Source organism: Haplochromis burtoni, unplaced genomic scaffold (assembly GCF_018398535.1).
Source record: "Haplochromis burtoni strain Fernald_Lab_line unplaced genomic scaffold, NCSU_Asbu1 Contig_2, whole genome shotgun sequence".
Classification (NCBI taxonomy): domain Eukaryota; kingdom Metazoa; phylum Chordata; class Actinopteri; order Cichliformes; family Cichlidae; genus Haplochromis; species Haplochromis burtoni.
Window position 1 is genome coordinate 6,640,791 of NW_024582363.1, and position 23,943 is coordinate 6,664,733.

A 23,943-nucleotide genomic window follows, 5' to 3' on the forward strand; every position below is an offset into this window, starting at 1 on the left:
AGGTAATACCCAGACAATAGACAAGTACCTCACACAATCCTACTTAAAAAAAAGAAAATTCAAATGTTTATTTTTGCCAGGTATGGAATGGAGCAAGTCCAGCTAATTGGGTGGTAAAAGACATCAAAAGCAGTCATGTACTGTTGAGCGCTGGAACACATCATGGGATCTTTGAACTGGAAACAATACACTCTGACCATGAAGACATGTGGTATGCACCTCTACTTTTGCATGCCTATTGCTATAAGGTATAAATACTGCATTTAGGGGTTGCATATTAGATTTTATACACCTTTTAGATTTTCAAAGGCTTAACTTAACCTCCAATAAAAGTAGTTTTTAGTCGTTTTGCTGTTTCAAGTAGACTGAGGTTTATGCTGTAATATACTGAACTTGTTTTTTTTCCTGAGTATGTCAAATTTATAAGAGACCCCAAAAAGAACCAGAGAACACTGGTTAGATTATATTTCTCATCTGACCTGAAAATGCCTTGAGTGACCCAAGGACAAGCTGAAGGGGATGTCTGGACTAACTTATTTAGTCTGCTGCCACTGTGACCCACCTCTGGATGAGCAGCAGAAAATAGAAGAAAGTACTTCTAAGCCCTTTCTACACAATAAATCCAGCCAAGGTTATGAACATTGAACGCCAGTATCTCGTTCATTCCACTTTAGTTCGTTCTGTGCCCTTTCAATAAATAAATTCAGTTGGCACAGAAGTTTCTTATTCTCTGCATTCTGTGAAAGGTGACACTAGCTCTTTTCTTCTGCTTGGATTTTTTACACTTTCTTCCATAAATTTCAAAGGGCTGGCTCTGGATTAAGCAGGTTCTGCTCTGGAAAGAACAAGATGCGCGCAACAATGCAGGCGTAGCTTTTGTTTTCTGAATGTTTGCTTCACAAGCTTTGAAATTATGTTCGGGTGCTATGTGGGAATCCTATAAGGGTAATGTTTGAATAAATGCAAATGCTTTAACAAAATCTTGTTGGTATTAACTGTTAAGCATTTATTTTTTGTTTTGTTCATTTGATGCTTTATCCAATCCATAAAAAAGGTGTTAGTAAAGAAAGCTGACGTAATAGTGCTGTGGAAAGCTACAGGTGCATTATTAGATTTTTTTCCCACAGGTTTTGGAAGCAGAAAGAAAAAACTGCTGTTTGCATGAAGTTCTACTATACAGAGTTTCATTTTGAGACTATATGACAAGACTTAGTGTTGCTCACTGAACAAACATCACTTTATATCAAACTGCCCAAACTCAGCCCACATCGTGCTCTAAATGCTGAGTTTTTATGCACGACCCAGTGAACCCCAGTGAAATCCCAGCTGGGACAGACTGGCCATATGAGGTGTCACCGTGTATCAGGAGTATCAGACTAAAGTTGAAGGGGAAGAAATGCATATGTAGCAAAATGTAGAGTGGCACTTGCAACCTGGCTCCCTCACTGCTGATTCAAGTCCTCTGTTTTACAAAAGCAAACTCGATCTCCCTCAGAATGTCATTATAGGGAAATCCATACTGTGAGCAGGCGGAGAAGCCAGATCTGAATCTTATTACTGTCCAATAGTGGCAGGCGGGCTCTGTGGGATGGCTTCAGAAAGTGAGAGAATGAAAGAGAAGGTATAAACTGTGTGTGGATGTGTGTGCATGAACCACTGGTCTGTGGCAGGTTTGACAAGAGAGCAGCAGGGCAGTGCTGGCAGGTGAAGCCAGTGCGATATACTGTGACTTCTCTCAGTGAACGTGTCATTGCCAGATGACCAGGCCATCTGAAAATAAGAGAGGCCATCTCTCCTACACTTAACTCTCTCTCCTTCTCTGTCTACCACCCATACTTTTCATTCGTCATCTGTTACTCCTTCCCGCTCTTTCCAAATTCATCTCATTCCTTCCAAATGTCTCCCTCTTTGTCCAAATCCTTTCTCCTCCAACTCCTTCTCTGCTTCTTTCATCCACTTCTCTTCCCAAATCCTCACGATCCCTCCCTCACTATTTGCAACTTCATTCTCCGTTTACCGTTTAGGCGCACACTGCTGCTTTTCGGGTGTGTCTTTAATCACATGTGGCTTCACACTGATGGCTATGGCAAAGAACAGGGGGACTGAAGCAATCACCCACTTAACGACACATTGCCTTTTGTATTACATTAAAGGTGAGTGGGTCATCTTTCAGCTACAGTTCACTGTTTCCTGCCTCCAGCTAGAGAGAAGCGTGGAACTGCCTGCTCTCAGGTGCATACCTGTGTGTGCATGGCAGTATAGCGGGCTTGTGTGCAAATATATTAAATAGACAGAGAAAAAGCGGGAGAGAGAAAAATATGTGTTTATATTGTATATCTGGAGGTGAGCAAATCTACATGCACAGGGTATGGAGGGTAAGGAAAATGGTGAAAAAAATGAGTGTGTGACTAAGTATGTGGTATGTAGCAGGACGAGCTCTTCTAGGATTGCTCTTAAAGATTATATGCTGGAATTTAGAATTTTAATTTAAAATATGAAATAATCTGCATCCAGATAATAGTCTCACGACAACTGAAGAATTACTCTCTTTTTGTATCAACATTTCTTAAACTGTTAGCAGTCGGACGTACCGCCCACGGGACATTGGATGGTTTAGGGGACTAATAGGACTGCTAAGGGGTTAAAATGCACATCTCATGACGATACATAAAAAAAATTAGGATGTCTTGGATACACAATGATGCAAAACCACTAGCTGAAGACATTTTTATTTAGAAAAGCATTTGATTCATTTCTTCTTATGCTGTTTTTATAGTTTTATTGTTTTACATTGTTTTATTTACTGTTATATTGTTTTTATATTCCCATTTCCTGTGTTGTAAAGCACTTTGTGATTTTTCTCTGTGAAAAGCGCTATATAAATAAATTTTACTTACTTACTAGACAGTCAAACTAACTATATTCATATTTATATTGATTAAAACCATTATATTAAAAATTAAACATTAATATTGTTTAAACGCCCATACAATGATACTAAAAACAACTGTGTAACTGTTGTCTTTGCACACTTTCATACAGTTATTGTCAAACCACTCTCTATCGGCATGACCTGGTAGTAACAGTTTTGTTAATTTGACAATAAAAACAGCACATAATCAACAAGTTATAGAATAATTTAAGTTACATTACTATTGCAAAGAATTCATTGTAATTTTCTATGATATATACCAGGATAAATATAACTTGATAAGGTGAAAAATAGGTGAACTATGTGGTCATCATGGTGATACTGAGCAGCTAAAATACATAGATGGAGAATTATCATAAAACAATCATAACATGATCTATTACAGTGGGACTGAGAGAATTAACTATTGACGGAAGAAGTCATGATAGTCCCAGAGTTTCAGAAATTATGTGTACAACATCATTTCTGACATTCACTGTCTTTGAGCTCCTAATTCACTAAGTAATTAAAAGTAACATATTATAAAACTAATGCAGACATTGTGTTGCAGATCTTGGGACACATTCATTGAGATTTGTTAAATTGCAACGTATTATACATTTGGAATATGGTTAACAATATATCTGTTTTTCTTTATTTACCTATATAAATATTGGTTTTTGCATGCACGGAATTTTATACACAATATATTTTTCTACTTCAGTAGTCAGTGATACGTCTATCACTGGGGAGAAAACAGCATAAAGCAGAAGCAAGACAACATGCCAGTGAGGTCATAGAGACGTGTAATAATGTATAACGGTGAGAGCAGTTTACATCAAACGCGTTCATGCTATGGCTTTAACAAGTCAACCAGGAAATTTTTACATAAAGCAGGACAATCAGGCTCACAGAAAGAAGCTGCCTGATGTGCACTGTTCAGGAACAAGGTCCAGGCAAATGACCCTGATGTATGAACCAATATCACACAATAAATAGGCGCACAAGTGTTACCTCCACTGGGCTCATATAGTGAAATGATATTTCCCACCATGTGCAACAGACAAAATATTAGAAGCACGTCTCCCGAGACCAGAACAGTTCAACACTAGGGTCACTATACTATAGATCTGAATCGATATCTCTATACCATAGTATTAATAAAACTGATAACATCTACAAAGATTTATTACAAGACACTTTAAAGGACTGAACTAGCTTGCACACGTAACAGACATTTATAGTATTGCCTCATGGTACAACATTTTGATAAATCGTAACTTTGATTGCCAGTAAGGCAATCTGATTGTTCCTTTAGAAAACATAATTAGTAGGTTGTTCTTTTCTGCAGTCTGTCCCTTGCTGCTAAACTGTATAGTTAATTTAATGAAGAAGTTTCTGACGCTGGACACTGCAGATGAACCATCAAAGGAAAAAGGAAGAAGACATGATTGCCTCATTAATTAAGAGCCCAGTTTAGGATTTAGCACTTATGAAATACCTTTGTTCTTTATAACAGTAACAATAAATTCATATTTGTCTGCAGATTACAGTCTCTGGGTAGAAAAAAAAATGGAGCTAACAGCCTACTTTATAGATATTTTCAGGATGTCCATTACCAGAGGCAGAGTGCTGGGCACTCTTTACTGTATCTCTTTATTGCACTAAGTGGACCACTATTTTTGAGATGATGGCCTCTTGACATTGTGGGCTGATTACTGATGTTTATGTGCCTGGATCTACCAGGGGCTGAGAAAACTGCAAAAACTGAGAGGCCATGTTTTTGTACATTTGATGCAACAATTTTGTTAATTATGGCATCAACAATAAATGCCATAATGCCTATGTCTAAATATAGACAATGTATATCTATAATTATTCTTTTCCAGATCATGCTTTTTAGGTTTTCACTTCTTTTAGCACAGCTTCATACTATTAATATTGTACATAGTCCACTTGGTAAATGTCATCCTTGGCATGACATCACAACATTTACCAATGACATTTACCGCACCTTAAGCCCCAATATTTTGCGCATTTAACACCTTTGTACTTGGGATTAAGATCCATCTAAGAAGGAACCGTATCCAAGAAAAAGAAGAATCCACATGCATTTGGCATTAGCAACAAAGTGTCACTGTGCCACACTAGATAGTCAAAGGAGAATGTAATCCAAACAAAGGTGACTCCATCTGGAATTTGTGATGTAATGGGTACTTAGACCATCTTTAGGGCAATAAGGAACATAGAAAAGAAAATGCCAAGTGATGAATAATATTGAGACAGACTCACTATTCTCAGAATATTTGCCTTAGTCCCAGTCCTTGTATCCAGAAGGCAGTTGTCTGCTCCCTAGAGTGTTTTGTCCTTCAACCGTATCACTCCTTTGTTTTACCTGTGTATGTCTAAGTCTTTGATCTTGCCACCCCCAGGGCTGTCTTCCAGACCCTTGATGTTTTTACCTTTTGTATCTATTTAACACCTATAGGTATCCCACTGCCCCTGTCATCTTCTTGTGCTTCTGTATAAACAGTATGATTTCTCAGAGGTTTTGGGTCAGCTTACCTCCCAAGACTGACATTCTGTGCTGGTAAGCCTAGCGTATGCTTGAATACTTTAATAAACATTCGAACACAGCAAACTCTTAAGAAACAGAATTGATTTTTACATTTTTTTTAACACATGTACCTTTCTTTGTAAAAAAAAAAAGAAAGAAAGAAAGAAAGAAAAAAAAGTGTAATGCTATGGCAGTGTATTAGATGAGAGACATATATTACCATCCAACAAATACACTCCCTGGTTGCTCCATTAGATATATCTGTTCAATAATTAGTTAATACAAATACCTAATCAGCCAATTAGATAGCAGCAACTGCATTAAGGGATGTAGACATAGACAAGATGACCTGCTGAAGCTGAATTGAGCAACAGAAGGGGAAGAATGGTGATTCATGTAACTTTTTACGTGACGTGTTGAAAGTGTCAGATAGGCTGGTCTGAGTATTTCAGAAACTGCTGATTTTCCCACACAATCCTATCATGCCAATTTCTGCTGTGACATTCAGATGGTAGAGCCAGATTTTGGCATAAACAACGCGAAAGCATGGATCTTTCCTGTCTTTTATCAACAGTTAACTTTGGACGCCTTAATACCAACCAAGCACCACAAACATCACAGCAAAAGCGGGTTAACCCCAGCAGTAGACAGGTATACTTAATAAAATGCCTGATGTGCATATGTACATATGTAAAACAAGCAGATATCAAACTGTCAAACATTACCAACATCATATTTTTGTAGTGACAGATGCCACATAAACATGACTACACACAAACACACACACCACATGTAAAAATCTAATACATACCCGATATTTGGAGAGGTCGATCCTCAACGAGTTGTGCAGCTGGTCCAGTAATTTGACAAATTTCTCCCTCTGCAAGGACAGAATTGTATAATTCAGTTTGGAGCATCACCTCAAAAGTATTGTGCCTAAACATTTCTTACACTGCATGGTGTGGAGCATATCTTCGCCCTAGTAATTCAGTTTTATTTGCTGGAACAAGATTTTGTCATTTTGCAATATTGCCAGCGTCAGCTTGCTGGCTAAAAATATTATATGATGCCTTACAACATTAACTTCTGAGATGTTGCTGATTTTATACAAAACTTATCTTCCACTAGAACTATTAAAAACAAATAGTGAAGTCAACAGTTCAATATCAGCTTGTAGAAAAGTAAAACATGTCACTTAAGTCTGACTGTTGCCAATAGAAATTACATTTTTTTATGAACACTATATTACACTACGGTTGGCAGACAGCAAGAAAGTATTATGTGTACTTACCCCAAAGTTAGAGGCAGCAAATCGGTCTGAAGCAGAGGCAGTGGTTGTGGTGGTGGTAGTGGGATGGGCGAAGTAGGAATTGATATTAGCAAGCAGGTTGCTCATTACTGCTGGCACCCCAGGACACATGTATTTGGCGGACAGACAAGAGAAATGCCTGCAGAGGAGAATAAACAGCTATTATCCTACAACAAGTGGTTGAGAGAGTAAGAAAAAAAGGCATGATTTCTTCACAAGGGAACATAAAACAATTACATGAAAAAGTACAACTTAAGATCCCACATCAACTGGGCAATTTCAGAAAGAAGCATCAAGAGCTCAACACGCACTTACATAGTGGTGAGAAAATGCATGTGCTAAGTTACAAAGGTGAGAAAAAAGGAAAATATTCTGTGTTACTGCAGTAACCACAATAAAAAAGAAAGTGAGAAGACATAGAGCAGTAGAGTATTTCCTCATCATATTTCAGCTTCCTATGGCTGAAGGGAGAACGTATTTTAATGTTCCAAACAATTACTTCTGTTAGAAGAGTTAGTTAGTGCAAGTAGACCACTGCCCGTGTTCATGCAGTAAAATGTGTCTTCAATGAGTATCTATAGAAAATTGTGTCATAAATCAGACTGAGCTGTATAACCTATACTGTTAACGACATAAGGCTGCAAAGTAACAGATGGAGCATATAGGTTTAATAGTAAATCAAGGGAGGTTCAAAGGAGGAGAAATTAAACGTGTAAATTTAACTGAGAACCATTAATCCTGTATTTTTAAATATCACAGAGATAGACTCCAGCACAGTATTTGAACTGCTTAGCTGAAATCAGCCCAACAAAAATTAGATCTCAGTACTGGATGGTGCTTTAAAAATAAAGCAAGGGAGGGGGTGAGGATGGAAATGAATGAGAGCTCTTTTACTGCTGCAAACTTGACATCTTCCTGCTACCTTTTCTAATCTCCCTAGATCCTTTTTTGATTCTGTGACTTTTAGACTACACACAGTAACAGCGGCACATGCCACTTTGGATTTGGCATAAACTTGCCCTTTCTCTCTACACACATCTGAGCAGCGCTACCCAGCAGTAATTAAGTGGTGGAGCCTGAGAGGCCTAGTTTGAGCAGGGATCTATGCCTGAGTGAGGAGCATATGCTCCTTTTAACACTCCATCCTGCTGCTCCACAAGCCATTTGGAATGCATCTTAAATCATAATGCAGCAGGATGTTGTTATTGTAGATAGTATACCGCATATAAAATTAATAGGTGCAATAATCTGTATGTTTACTTTAATGCATCTCAAAACCATGCACACTTGAGCTGCCTTTTCAGCCTCAGGCATGACCCATAGCAAACAAACATTTGTATGCATGAGAGCTTAAAGCAAGATAAAATAAGCTGAACTTTATACATTTAGTATGTTTTAGCACCACTACCTTTGAGGCAAATATTGTACTTCAGTCTTACAGTTTTAGATACTACCTTAAAGATTACAACTTTGCATGACCTTACATATCACCAAATTACATTTATGATAATTTAAAGTATTACATGTTAGTATTACATGAGTTGGAAAAATATTTAGGAACCAATTGATTTGTCACTGAGTCGAAATCTGGGCTGTAAAAGAACTGGACAGGTTGTCTCATCTACTTCTACTTGCCTTAAAGCACTGAGTTGCTGCCATGTGGTTGGCTGATTAGGTATTTGTATTAACTAACAGTTGAACAGGTATATCTAGTGACGTGGCCAGTGAGCTTCAAGGCACAGCGATGGGGATATACAAATACATACAGGACTCGATATGCTGCTGTAGCCAACAATGCGACGTAGTTAAAATTAGCTGAAGCTTAAATGCCTACAGTGTGCACATTAATGCACATTACAATATTACTATTGACAGAATAGTAAAGATGACATACATACATATATGCTCTCATTTAAGGTTTTGAATTCAAGATTTTTATTTTTAGTGGCGTTTTTTTCACATGGTGGTATTATGAATTTAATAGGATTCAAATCCACAGATTTGAGCATGTCTAAGAGTCGGGCATTTAGACTGAAAACAGACATTTTGAAACTAAGAACATCTTGCTGAGTGAGTCATCACTTCCACAGAGTTATGTGGAGTAACGGTAGCAGATTTACTCCCCCTTCTTCTTTGTGGAGCGGACACACAGACACACATACACACACAAAAACACAAACACGTTCTCATTGGGAGGCCGATTTAATTACTCTGCTTTCAGCCTCCAAATTACCCAGGAGCACTTGGGGTTAGGAGAGCAAAGTGAATGATGCAAAGAGAGTGATGATGGCATCCGCTGAATTCCCATGGTGCTTTTAGAGCTGGATCTCCTGAGCCTATTTCCAAGAGGGAAGACATTGCCTCCCCTAAAGTTATCCTGCTTTGGTTTTTTACTAGTGGGTGAGATGTACTACACACTCACATATCATTTAATGGGTTCAGATAGCTAGGAAAAATGAGAAAAAAAAAAAAAGATGATGAGAGATGCGGACAGGGAGACAGGGGAGTGGTGATAGTGTGCGATGAAGAAAAACGAAAATGAGGGAGGGGTATGCCGGGAGTTGTTGTAAAGGGCACCGGAGGGAAAGTGAGCCTTCACAGCTGCTGTGATTTACGCAGTCATGATGTCAGGAGTTACTCTGAGTCAAGGTTCAGCGATGAAGAAAACAGAAAGGTAGGACCTTTCATAAATTCCTGATGAAACATAATGAGAAACACCATGGTTAAACAAGGTTCAAGCCTGAAGCATTAACTCCACGTGATAAAGCGGGTAATCAGGCCACTTACTGCCCTTAAATAATGGGGCTATCCCTCATATGATACAATGAACTGTCACAGTGAATCAACAACATGTCAGCTAGCAACTCTCCATCAGTTTGCTGCACCAATATGATCCAACATGTCAACAATGCTTGTGCTATAGTTGGGCTGTTGTTGTAGCAGCTGCACCCCTTTCTTGTGTGGACATTGTGTGATAACAACTGATGGATTTTGGAAACAATTAAAACTGACTTTGCAAGGTTAAAAAGAAAGTCAGCTGCATGTTTGCCCTACAGGGCCAGCAGGAGAAAAGATAAAGTCCACAGGGTTAAATCATAATCGGTAAGAGAGTAGGTGGTGCGAGAATCAAACATACTCAGAGGTCAGTGGTTAATAAATGAAATTAACAAATTTTAAGCAAATAATTTGAAAAAAATTCTCAGTCCTGTTTGATCACTTGATTTTCAAACTTGAAAGCAAAAATATGAGTTGAGCCTTCCATTCAATTTGCCAACAATCTGTGTGTAATTAGGGTCTGATTTAGTTAGGCAGCAGTTAATTACATAGTCAGCTAGTGGGACTGCCCAACAAGTGCAGTGGGAACAGAGCTTAAAAGGTGTACTTCGATGGTGCTTTTCAAACAACAGCTCACAGAAACCAGACTGCAGAGATACTCAATGACTCATTATTAATGAATTACTGCAGTAAAAGTCATTAGCAAACAATAGATAATAGCTGATATAATGTAAGAGACTATCTTTACCTGTTTTATTCTAAAACCCATTTTTTATTTCAACTGGTAAAGGATGCTTTATTCTCTGTGTTTACCCACCTATGTGATATACTGAAAAGTATCTTACTATAATACAGTATTTTAGATATATACATAAATTATTAATAAGGCAAAATTTTAATTAAATCCCCATATAGGTATCTCCCCTAAAACATAGAAAATGTCAATCTGCCCATCCACGAACAGCTCCTTGACAATACTTCACATACGTGGCACACAGGCACATCTTGAGGATTTATCTACATCAAATATTATGACACCATCGTGCTCCCTAGCAGCCACCTACCAATGGGCTGAAATGTCTCATTTATAGCATTTATCCAGCTAGAACATCAAAAACACTTGATCCTTTTTGAGTCATGACAATAACATCTGATATGCATCTACAGAAGTCGAACACTTGAAATCTCTCTTTGACTGCAGAAGGAAGAGCTGAGCAACCCAACTTGGCACACAGGTACACAGTAAGCACCTAAAGGACCTCATCTATATCAAATATGATGATGTTACCTAGCAAGCATCTGGCTCAAATTACCAATTTTTTTGCAATCATGCATCTATAACATCTATATTTTATTTTGAAGTTATGAAACGGTCTCAAACTTTGGCACATAGTCAAGCAAGAGATAGCTTAAACATACTAAGTTTTACATGAGATAATATAGCTTCAAGATAGCCAGGCTCGTGTATAGACAATTAAAACGGAGAAGTAAACCTTAATTAAAGATCAGTTATTTTTCGTACTAATGTCACTGCGGTAGTTCCTGACTAGCTCAGTCAATGTCACACAGAGCAACAAGTGTTTGCATTCACTTTGTCTCTGTGGTGGAACCAAGCTATAAATGTAGAGTTTAAATAACAGTGTAAAAAAGAGTTTTTTATAAGAGTATAGTAAACACAAATATTTTAGAACAGGAGAAATCCATTCAGCCACATACAATACAAAAATAAACTTGGGAATGTAAAGTAGTGCATCTGGGTTGAAGCTTAGAGGATTAAGTAAATACGCTGTGCAAAGACAAAAAAATAAATCTGCTGCTAGTGAACTGGATGATGGATACTTGTATTGTGCAGACTTCTAAAGTGTTAACAATTGCTTTAACACAGCACAATGTCAAATGTCACATCAATGACCTTGATCAATATTGAAAGGTTTTAATGTTTCCAGTGGTGTCACTGCAGGGGAATGTGTTTGGGGGTCACGATGGAGACAAAGAGATAAACATTTATAGACAGAAAGGGTCACAGAGGATCACCAACACAAGCAAGGAGGAAAACAACACTGTTTGTGTTCCCATGATCAATGTGACAAAGGCAGGTTAGGAGGTTTTTCCATGAGACCAACAATTAATCAATCAAACTTGGGAGCTCGATAGTTTTCCAAGCTCTGATTCTGCTGAGGAGACATCTTTACTACTCCAGTTCTCCTTCGCTCGTCCTTCTCACATCTCCTTTTCTCCTTCCACTCTGGTAAATGAGACACTGACAGATTGGTGAGGTAAAAGGCCATAGATCAGGGTAGTACTAACGTCATAGCCTGATAGATGGATTCCACTCCGTATCTCATGGCAAACTCATCCACTATCTCCTGCGACACATCGTCAAAGTAGACCTTCCACGCCTCTTCCCCTTTCACCTGCGGGATCTTCACTACCCCGCTGTTCTTCACCTCAGTCAGATAGTGGAAAAGGTTCTGTGAGTGGCACGAGAGATAAGAGAGGAACAGGTTAGGGTGATGGAGCACGGTGTCATGACAGTTTTTTTGGGTGGTGCATGCCAGCTGATGAAAAACCTTATCATAGCTGTAACTGTCTTTATAAACATGATGCTTAGAACTGTGGCAATGATCAGTGGATTAGAGCAGCAACCTTTCCTAGTACCAAATCAAATGCTGATTACCTCGTGTAAACAGGTGTACTGGCCATGAGGAGGAACCACGTTCTCCTCCCCTTTCATTTCCACGCTGATCTTGAGTCTGATGGCACCAGATACTGCAGATTTGTCAGTTCTTTTATCTGTAAAACATTACTGAGCTGGATTAGACATTTAGAATAACTTAAAATTATCAGGAGAGTAGATGGCAATATTTGTTCAATTTTAATTCTATCCAAAACACAGGGTGCAATTTTCATTTCCTATATTTTGAGCTATGCAGTGTGGTTATCGTGCACCAGATTGACTAGTATGGACTGGTAATTTGTTCTTTTTACTCTGCACAGCTTTCTAAATTGCGGGCCATTGATTTTGACAATTTTTTTCTTCACAATAGCAGATGGCGAAACAAGTTAAAGACATAAAGCACATTAATCTCTACAAGTTTTGTTGCACACAGTAAAAAAAAACGGATGAGAGAGACTGAAAAGGAGAGAAAAAGAGTGAGAGCGTGAGATACAAGCTCAAGCCTGTAAGAAGTGACCTTACTCTGAAAAAGAACATCAAATTTAATAATGTCCATCACTTATAAATCTGTCCTTGACCACACTACAAAGAAGAGACATACAGTGCTGTGAAAAAGTGCTTCCTCCCTTTGGAATTCTTTTTTTTTTTTTTTTTGCATATTAGTCACACTTAAATTGTTCAGATCATCAAACAAGTTGTACTATTAGGGAAAGATAACCCAAGTAAATACAAAATTGAGTTTTTAAATGATTATTTCATTTATTATTAAAAAAGTTGTTCAAACCTAGCTGGTCTTATGTGAAAAAGTTATTTGTCCCCTAAACCTCATAACTGGTTGTGCCACCTTTGGTAGCAAGAAAAAAAACTGCATTTAAGCATTTGTGATAACTGACAATGAGTCTTCCACATCACTGGATGTGTTGCTTTTTTAGATCTTTTAGTCTACTTCACTTTGTCAGACAGGTTCTATTTGAATCATTTCTTGATTCAACAGGTCTCGCAATATTAACCAAATAATTAAACCTAAGTGTGGCTAGTGAAACTGAATTGAACTCTTTCCAAAAAATGTGGTTAATCACAGTTAATTCATGGTTTAACAATTACTTTTTCACGCAGGGCCAGGTAGTTTTGGATAGCTTTTCCCCTTAATTAATAAATAATATATATATTTTAAAACACAATGTGAAACCTGAAAGTGTGACAAATGTTTAAAAAAAATCAGGAACACTGCGTAAAACAAAAAAACTAACATTAAAATACATCTATGACATAATCTGACACAGAAATCTTGGCGAGAGGCATTAATAACATTTATAATGACATACAATAACCTTTTGGTTTTAATTCTCCACTAGCAAATATCAACACTCAAAGACCACATGTGACAAATAAAAAAAAACGACCCGTACAGTAAGGAGATTGGGTAACTCTGTGGAGAGTAATTTGCTGTTACAGGTTGGGTTTATTTTTCACCTTAGAAAGAAGGGTCAGCGCAAATCAATACAAAGTTGTTTTCAGGTGATCTCTTTTATCCCAAGATGAAATATTTCTTTCCTCATGGGAGTGGTCTCTTCCAGAGAGACACTGGTCCCATCTGTAGGGCATGAAGGGTCACTCAGTGGTTTGGTGAGCATGAAAATAATGAATCACGCTATGGCCTTTGACAGATATCAAAACAGTTAACAGTTATTGGACATCACTCTCTTCCACCATCATCACCTCAGCACATGAGGGAAGCATGCATCATTCCCACAAAGTTAAAGAATTTACTTGGCACATCGAGTCCCACTGCATGCTGGGATAGTTCATGTTGGGGGATCCACCTGACTCTACACATCCACATTCAGTGAAACACAGAACCAGAAGAATGATGGATTAGACCAGTGGTTCCCAAACTTTTTTTGCTAGGCCCTCTTTGTTTTACAAGAAAAATGTTCGCGCCCCCACCCCCCCGCGCGTGCTAACACATCCTCCGACCACACACACCCATATTTTGCTCCATTGCGGTTTATTTCATACCTCAAACATTTAGTAAACAATTAAGCAAATACAAGTAATCTGCAATAAATTACAGGTAAACTACTAACTCTTTTACGCTACGTCCGCACCTACACGGGTATTTTTGAAAACCAGCTGTTTCGTCCACACGTAAACGGCGTTTCGAATCACCGAAAACTGAGATTTTTTAAAACTCCTTTTTTGCGTTTACGTGTGGACGAGGAATACAGAGTTCGTCACGCAACGTCAAAGGTATGTGCCTTTTTTCACGTCACGCTGTGCGCCATGTTATTGTTTACATGAGATGAATTGCAGAATGGCAGATAGAGACAAAATACTGTTAATCTGACTATCTGCAGGTTTTACACGCTTACATACACACACAGTTACTGTCCCTCCATTTACAAAGACAGAGGCGTCACGGTGTGATTATTTTACGTGTAGTTGTTTTTTCCCTGTGTAATAATATTCAACATTGCTATCAATACATTTTTCAAAAAATGCCTCTCTGTGCAAAATAGGTTTAAAAACATAAACAGCTGTAGGATACTGTTTGTCCGTGATTTGAACCGGGGGAACAAATCGTGGCAGGATCAGCCTGATATTATTTGTATCTCACTGTAACTTTACTGTATAAAGTATAGTATAGTATCAGGAGTAGTTAGTCATTACAAAAAGTGTTTGTGAACTAAAAATCAAGAATGTGGGATACTGTTTGTCCGTGATTTAAACAGCCCAGCGCTGCTCCCGACAAAGGGAAAACCAGTTCTGCAGGGGAGACCAACCTTGGCACTTGTGCAGGTGAAACCAAAGGGAAGATATGCTTCATCATATTTTCTAGTCTTTGGCTTAGGATGAAGTTGGTTTGGAAACATATTCAGTGATGCTTCATCTCCTGCTTTGCGTTTCTGTAGGCGCCCGTGCTAGCAGTGTCCAAGCGTTTTGTTTTTTCCCCCCTTTTCATCTTTCATCTTTTCCTTTTCATCCCGCGCCCCCCTGCCATGGCTCTGGGAAGGTCTGGATTAGACATTGACTTGTCTGGTAGCTAATGACGCTGTGGGGGTTCTTTACAGACATTTAACTGGCGCCCCTCTGTGCTCTCATATACAGTTCAACTGTTCTGTATCAAAGCAGTGAAATTTTCCTCTGCAGTCAGTTGCTCAAGAGAGAGACATGTAAAAAATAATAACATCACAAAGGGACAGACACAAACGCAAAGGACCAGATTGAAGAGGATCTGAAGAGGCTTAGAGAGGAGAGCAGCTGGAGGGGTGGACACCCACTCCAGCAAAGGCCTGTTTAAACATTCATTGTGGACATTTAAAAAGGCATAGAGCAGCAGCAGTGGGAAGGGGTCACTATTACCACAAATTGCTTCCATTTAGCTCGAGAGGCAAACAAAGACAACACCCGCCAGTCGTAATACCTCAGCAAAAGTGCGATCTTCCATTATGCTGCCATTCAACCTCATGCAACATTGTGAAACCAGTGATATATGAGAGCAGATACAGTGAAAGATAGCGCATGGACAGTAATGGTGGCCACAGCTAAACCACATTATATCTCAAAAGCAGTTATCAGCATCAGCTCCTAAAGCAGCTGCAATGTAACAGGAAAGCGAAGGGGAAAGACATCAAGCGGTTAAATGAGGCTGCATTGCTGTCATACTGTGTGAACTTTGCAAAATGTGCAATAATCATAATAATGATTGCCTGGGAAGCAATATATATATATATATATATATATTTACATATATTTTGGTAACGACTCTACATCCATACCCCTCAAACCTACCCCGCCACCCATCTTAATCCAAAACCCAATTTCAGTCAGGATCACATTAGTCAAAGAAAATTATTATTCCATCTGTAGTAGTTTATATTCTGCACATGGCTCTGTTCTGAGACCTCACTGCCCTTCAACATGCACACATCGAAAGCCTGAGGCAGAAAGGGCATACCTCCTTGCTCGTCTACGTGTATACAAAAAAAGCCTGAGGCTGGGACAGCAGCAAGAAACCGCTTTCCCTACTAACATACAGAACGGAGCAAGCGTCAAACAAACAAGCCCAACACTGCATTATAAGGAGAAGCTGGGCCAGAGGTTGCAAAGTGACTTGGAAGCAGCAACGGTATGTATGTGCATCCTTTATTTTAATTTTTTAGTTATTTAGTTGGGGGTTTTTTTTGGTATGGGCTATTGTGTTGGGGCAATATTACCATTTGAAAGTCTAACACTTTGATAAATGAATAAAAGTCAAAACCTGGGCATTGTATTCATGTTGTACATCAGAAAAAGTAATTGATGTCATCACATTTTCAGACAATGGTAACGTACCTAGATTGTACCATACATCCATCTCCCCACTGAGAGTGCGAACCTCGATGATGGTCTGGCCCAGGAAATCATCTGACTCGCGCTTGAAATGTTGCTTCACCCGTGATTTGATGTCATCGTCCTCATCCCACACACGCACCTTGATGCGGTCGGTAGCGTTATGACATTCACTGGAAGTTAGAGGTTGATTACGTCAAGTCAAGCAAAAAAAAAAAAATATCACAGTAACATAAACACCAATAGTAGCAAAGGCATATTCAGTGACAGCTCATCAGGTTGGGGTATTCAGCAGAGCGGAATGGCAGTCAAATGTACAATTGAAGCATAAATATAAGCTCTAATACACACATACTTGCGAGCCTTTCCTACATGGCATATGGAGAACAATTCTTGCCTAAGAATATTAGGGTTTTTTTTTAATTAAATAATTTTTTTGCTGTGTTTCAATGAGTGTAAATGCCTATCATGTCCATACTTTTGGAGAACGTCTCTCTGCCAGGCAGGAAGATTTACCTCAAGTCACTGCATGACCTTTATTCTGTATCTCTAGTTTTACTTTTCCCCTACTACCTACTAAATTTATCAGAATAAAGCTGAACATTTCACCAGGATCACTGTTAAGCATCATAGCACTGATTATTTCTTTGTGAGCTTTAAGTTCCACTGTAAAATATCCATTGCATCCTTGCATACGTGCAGCTGACAGGTGCTTCACAATAATGACGCTGCTAAACAGAACATCGTTGACCAAAGCACTTCTGGGGTCAATCTGTTCTCTGGAATTCAAACTGAGAGATTCCATTTTGTTCTAATGACATCTTGGATGTGACGGCCAGAGAGAAAACAGTTCTGCAGTTTTTGGGGATTTTTTTTTTTTTTTAGCTAATCCCTTTCTGGGGAAAGCACTGGCTGCTGCCGCCGCACTAGTCTGGGACTTTGCTCTCTGCCAAGTACACAGTAATATATCGCTCTATTAATCTACATCCCTGTAGTAATGGGAAAGACCTTTATTACAGCCACAACTGGAGTCTCATCACAGGTCTGGAATTTTGTTTGTGACTAGCTTAAAACACACAAACATTCCGAAAATCTCCAAAGGACACAAGTACAACCATATGCTAAGAAGTTATTATGATTATTATAAGTATATTTAATATCATGACCACTAAGCAGTCCAAAACAGAATCATTAGAAAAAAAACACTTAATTTTACATGAAAAGAGGAACACATGAGTATTACAGGCAAAGACTGCCAAAAAAAAAAAAAAACACCGGAAAATTTAGTGTTAGTAGAAATGAAAAATGCCATGCTCTAAGTCAACATGAAAAACCCTCCGTGATCCTTTAACAGTACCCTATCTACAAACAGAGGATTATTAAAGCTAAACTGAAAAGAAAAAAGGAAAAGAAATAAATATGCACTGCTTTGCTGAAGCTTTGTGGACTGGGGCCAAACTTGGGTCAAATTATATGTGCATGTAGTTTTTCTATTAGTTTTAACAGAGACATCTAGAAAGGCTAAATATCTAATTATCTGATTATTAACTGCATAATGAGTATTTACAAATCAGTTTGGGGTGCACTTACTATTATTACTTTTCACTGCAATAATCGTGGGAAGCCTTGTATCTGCACAGCACTAGTGAAAAACTAATGTCATATCCTATGTTTAAGATTTGCAGCTACTAAGTGGAAGAAATCCACTTTCCTTTTTATACTTTAGTTTTTTTCAAGTCTGGTACTCATCTAAATGAAAGATAGTTAATTAAGGTAAAGACGGCAAGCATCCCACAGGGTTTATAAAAGAGCCAGGTGTTTGTATTTTCTAAACTATCGATTTGGGAATAAAGTTTAGGTTCAAAATATTTTCCTGAAAGCTGGTTTAACTTTTCATTACAATTTACTTGGTTTTAGATTAGTGATATATTTTAACAGCTATATGTTTTTGCGTGGACATAATTCGGAATATAAAGTAAACTGAAAGGAAGAGAGGTGACCAAAGCGATGCAATAAGACTAAAATTATAACAACAAAATGCATTTTACTTTGACATCCACATCCTCCATCTATCATTATGGAATAATGTCAGACCTACTGGGAAAGCACTTCTTGATTATTGTATTTAAATGATTCAAGTTTAAAAGGTAAAGATCTAATTTCCATCAATTTTCTTCACTTCTTATCTGTTTCAGGATCTAATGGACATGATATGCTATCAGTTGATTTTGGACAGAATAAGAGTTTACTTCAAGTGATGGTTCTAATGCCATCTTTCATGGGCTATGATGGGAACCTGCCTTAACAAAAAGGTTAAACCACCACTCATTTTTTCTGCTTGGGCTTTGTATTTTGTCAAGCCAGCTAGCTAGCAGACCTAAGAGAATAGACTATATTCTAGACTATAAGCGAAATGGAGAAAAATGATAATCGCATGCAACTAAAGCAGTAAAGCTTTAATTCATTTCATTGTTGAATCAGCAGGGTTATGACCTGTGTTATTTGCCTTGTTAAGATGTCTTAAGACTTCCCTTGAACAGATCATTCTTAATCTCACCGAGGATTATCTGGTCAGGCAGAGGTCAAATTTATCGAGAGAACTCACAAGTTAAACTTCTCATCCCAGACTGGATTGAGGTTTCCAAAGATGGTCTTCGTCCTGCGTTTGGTCTTGCCCACCTGGACGGTTACATAAGGGTCGCTGGAGCCCGTTTTATCCTTGGCCTGTAAACCCTGCGCACTCATAACTGGAGACAGGAGATAACTGGAAATCAGTGCTGGGTCATTTAAGTACTACAAGCTGTAAATATGACATCGTTTTGAATGTTTGACTTCTCTGGCATAAATAGCACTGCTTCAATATGCCCTCTAAAGCAGCATTGTATTTAGCATGGTGTGTTTCTAAAACAATTTTTTAAGTTATCACTCAAATTAAGCATATTTAATATGTCATTCTTTTAGGCGCTGAGAACCTGCTTCAGAGTGTGCCCGAGAAGCTGCACGTTTCTCACATCCCAACTAAAGAAATTGCTTGTTTTGCCACACTCAGCTTGCAATAGCCAATGCAACAAAGCAGCTCTCTGGCTCCTTGACAACAACCATTATTCATTGTTTTTTGTATGTGTTGTCTATGGATTATCCCTTCCTACATCTAGGCTATATGAGGTTTCCACCTCTGTGTTTATGCCCACTGCTGGGTTTCAGAGAAAACTCATTGATTCTGAATCTTACTTCCACACACAGAGGAAGGTGCAGAGGAGAGACAGTAGTATTTCACCGTGCCATGAAAGGGAAAAAGGACACTGCAGCATTAAATATGCATAAGTGACAGTCTAAATAATTCAGGGTACATATATATCCTTCAGCTCAATGCTGACATGAGCTGGTAGGCAGGATAGAGAGGTTTGGGGAGTCACAGCCTGCATGCTTGCTTTGGGGGTACTCAGAATTCAGGGCATCCTGTAGTAAAGGAGAGGTCTGAGAAACTGACATATGCTTAAAGGGTCACATGTATGCTTAAGATAAAGCATTTGTTAAAATTACCCAATGGCAAGTAAACCCACTGCCCTCACACCTTTTTATATAAGAATTCAATCCCAGACATGACATGCTGCTGCTATAAAACATTTTTTACATCATAAGCAGCGTTTTAAATTCACCACTCGCCGTGTTACTTCTGTATATTTCACAAACAATAACAAATGGACCGCAAATCCCTCTGATGAAAGATTGCCATAAAAGAGTGTCACTACCCTCATCTGAACACTTCTAATATCTTAGCTCTGTCTGTGAAAGCCAGCTTTTTATTTCTTGCTACTTCCCTCTGTTAAACAGAATAAACCAGAGGCAAATTAGGTGTTTTGCAGAATTTTATCCCACAACAAAATCTGTTTATAAAACTGAAATTCTATTGAATCCTGTCTGTAAATCCCATGCGGCTGTCTGGGTTTAAATTTTCTCAAGTATACACAAAAACTAATTTAAACCTAGTCTGCATTTCTGTTTTTTATGCACACTCCTGTTTAACAGTAAACATGAGAAATTACTCTGAGAATTGTTACATTTCATGAGAATTTGATGATCTCTGAAACCAATTAATTGTTGTGAAGCTCTTCAATAGAGAAATAAGATTCCCATGCTGCATGCTTGACTAACACTGTAGCATAAAATGCTGTGTTTTTAGTATGAGGAACCGATACTGAACAGAGGAGCCTGGTTGCATATCTGCTTCATAAGAAACATCATCTCAAAACAACATTGCTATGAAATAATATAAAAAATATAGATAAAGAAGGATAACTTGTTTGAAAGAGGGTGCTTCAGACTTTCAAATGTAAAATTAGTTTATGGGTGACAAAGGTTCAAATTTACTGTGCACATTCAACAAACACAGAACACCCCATGCTCACTGTCTGTGCTGCACAGTTAATCCCAGTCTGTTTTTATCTAATGACTGATAGAGTAAATAAATAAAAACATATTGCTTACATTCTAAAATGGAGTATTCAATAATTCCCCCAGAAAATCAACTGAGGTAACCATGGGTCTTTGTCACGTCTCTTTCACTCTTATTTTTACTCCTTTTCTGCTCTCCCAGTCCTCTGCCTGTTTTTCCCTACATCTCCATTTGTCACTTCACCTTCTCTGTTGCTATTTCTCTCTGCTGTATTGACACTGTGAGAAATGCAATATGGGCAATAAATGAGCTGGACCTGGCACAGTGGCCTCAGAGATGGATCGCTGTCCGCGGCCACATTACAAATATAACTTTCTGACCTTCTTTCAGAAGCCAGTTAACATACATGGGAGAAATGTTTAATCCCAGAAATTAGATGCATGTCCCAGATTCACTCTGCAAAACGATATAAACCATAACATGGTCATCTAGAACTACCTTCAGAGAAGATAAATACTTTAACAGCAGATCTTTATATTTCATGCCTATGGCTTTATTGATTTTATTTTTTTATGTGTGTGCGTGTTGCAGGACAGACCATATAAACAACAGAACACAGCTGAGGTTTTACAATCAGAGGCAAAGACACCCATAATTAAATATGAACAAAAAAAATGTTTAGTTCAGCTGGTTGGTTTTGTTTAACAAAAGAAACAAAAAACAGGAAGTTAGGTAAGAAAAAATATAACTAGATCATATTACGTTTGCATTTAGGGCACCAAAAGGGAGAAACTGTTCCGTCTGACACACCTAACTACTATGTAACCTGTGGAACTGATAATCCACCCGCGAGCCCAGATCCTCCATCCCCTACACCTTACCCCACCACCTCAGCAGAATAAATGTTTTTCATCTGAATATGTAGTAAAATGCTGTCAAATGGCACTCCGAGGCAAGACGTTTTTGACTGTCATATCTGAGAAAGCTTGAGGTGCTGCTTTTGGGGGTCTCATTTTCAAAGTATATTCTGCAAAGTTGTGTCAGTATAGCTGTAAAAGCGATTACCATGGTCGTGAAAAAGACATAAAGCTCTCTTTCAGTTGCAGAAATTACTGTTCAACTGTAATAATAAGTCATTATAGCCTCTTTATTACAACATCTCTGATGCTTTGTACTTAATGCGCCATCATTTAACATTTGGGAAGCATCATGGCAAACCTGATAACTTTTTCTTGTTTTTATTAGCACTAGATACAAAAATCAAGCATTATCAAAAATACATAGCTTCCTTCCGTGTTACACAAATCAATTAGACAGTGGATGATTGCAAGAATTCTTTCACAGTCATCTAGAAGATGACCGGAAAAATTATTTATTATATTATCTCCAGTAATAACTCTCATGGTATTAAAAGCAAATTATCTCTCCTCAAACTACTAGATCAATTTCTTTCTCTTTCTCACACATTTATTCATCTACAATTTCTCTGCAGATGAATAAATATGTGTTTCTGCTTGTGGTCTGGTGTCAGAGAGATTATTAATGAGATGAAACTCGTTAATAAAACATTGCTTGTCATTTAACAAGGCCTCTGACAGTTTTTTTTGAATTGCTTTTTGAGTCAAGGGTCACTCATAGCAGATATTACTGACTGAGAAGCAATTATCAGTCATCTGCTAACTGATGACTAATGTGTAAATGAGAGGGAAATAAAAAAAAATCCATATCATTGCTGGTATGCTATGACCCATTTTTGACATTTTCGTGGACGATGAACTTTCTGGTATAATGAGAAATTGGGCTAACCTGTTATGCTGATTTTGGCTGACCACTTAGAGGTCCCTTCCAACACAGCCTGCTTGGCTGTTTTCAGATGGCTGCTGAAGTCCTCTTTGGAGATATGGAACATCTCCTGGATCACTTCAAATACTTCAGGGCAGTTCTTCTCCCTTATCTTCATGCGTTCCTTCATAGCCATGATGATATTCTGGGTTTTATCTTCTGCCCCATGCTTGGAGCTCTTCTCCACTGCCCCTAAAAAAAAAAAAAGAAGTAGTTTGCATACTCTATGTATAAATATTGAGCACTAGGCTTGCTACAATCACACTACGGAAAACAATGGTTGGAGTCTGTGGCATGGGCAGTCGGTCGCCATCTGCAAAGCCGTTTTGGTACGTCAAAATGTTAGAATGGTAATACGATACAGTCGGTCTGCCCTCAGTTTGCAATTGAATTGGGTCAAGTTAGCAATTATATGCTATCTGCTTATGATAAGATGGCAATTAACTGCAGTAAATGAGCAAAAATTGCAATTTTTTTGCCATCTACAGCCACAAAGTTGAGCCAAATCCCTTACTGCAAAGACCCATGTCACGGACGAGTTTCATTCATTGACTCAGATTGATTGCAATGTGTTGGCAATATATCAGTGTTTAGAAATTAGACTGCAATTATTTACATTCAGTCTGAGCCCACTTGTTGGGAGACAGGCTACCTCCCACAAGACAACTTGCGCAATCACACTGCAAAAGTGATTGATAGCTGGTCGCACAGCAACTTGCAATCAATTGCTGAATATGAAAAAACTCAATGCAATTGCTGGGCAACCATCAGTTTTTCTCTAGTTGCAAAGACGCTGCTGTCCTATTTTTACTCTAGTGTGACCGAGCCATTAGCATCTTCTCTAAAATCAGCACCTCTAAGTGTGCATGAAGAGTAAAGTTTGCACGTTTGATTCTGAGCATTTATGGCAAAGCCAAATCAGTAATTTATGTAATAATGATGGAGTGTGTGTGCGTGCGTGTGCACGTGTGTGTGTATTATTTTTATGTGTCTGCAGGACAAAAGAGGAAGTTGTACCGGTTAATTTTCTATATCTGATCCCAGTATCACACTGCATATCAGCAGCGCATTCATGTGCAGATGAATGTGATAAAGATGAATCACGGTTTGAACTATAAAACACTGTTATGCTAGTATGAACGTG

The 23,943-nt window shown here is 38.3% G+C and overlaps 1 protein-coding gene across 5 annotated transcripts in view; it reads right to left on the bottom strand.

Annotated features, from left to right (window-relative positions):
* The window catches only part of LOC102293801 (protein unc-13 homolog C), a 113,164-nt gene that overhangs the window by 55,841 nt on the left and 33,380 nt on the right, over positions 1-23,943 (bottom strand). For all 5 annotated transcript variants that reach the window (XM_005912872.3, XM_005912871.3, XM_005912870.3 and 2 more), the window contains 7 exons: positions 22,764-22,991; positions 19,167-19,308; positions 16,565-16,734; positions 12,230-12,345; positions 11,860-12,023; positions 6,760-6,916; positions 6,280-6,348 (listed from right to left, as the gene is read on the bottom strand). In XM_005912872.3, coding sequence (XP_005912934.1) covers positions 6,280-6,348; positions 6,760-6,916; positions 11,860-12,023; positions 12,230-12,345; positions 16,565-16,734; positions 19,167-19,308; positions 22,764-22,991 — 1,046 coding nt within the window. The remainder of the gene's footprint in view (positions 1-6,279; positions 6,349-6,759; positions 6,917-11,859; positions 12,024-12,229; positions 12,346-16,564; positions 16,735-19,166; positions 19,309-22,763; positions 22,992-23,943) is intronic.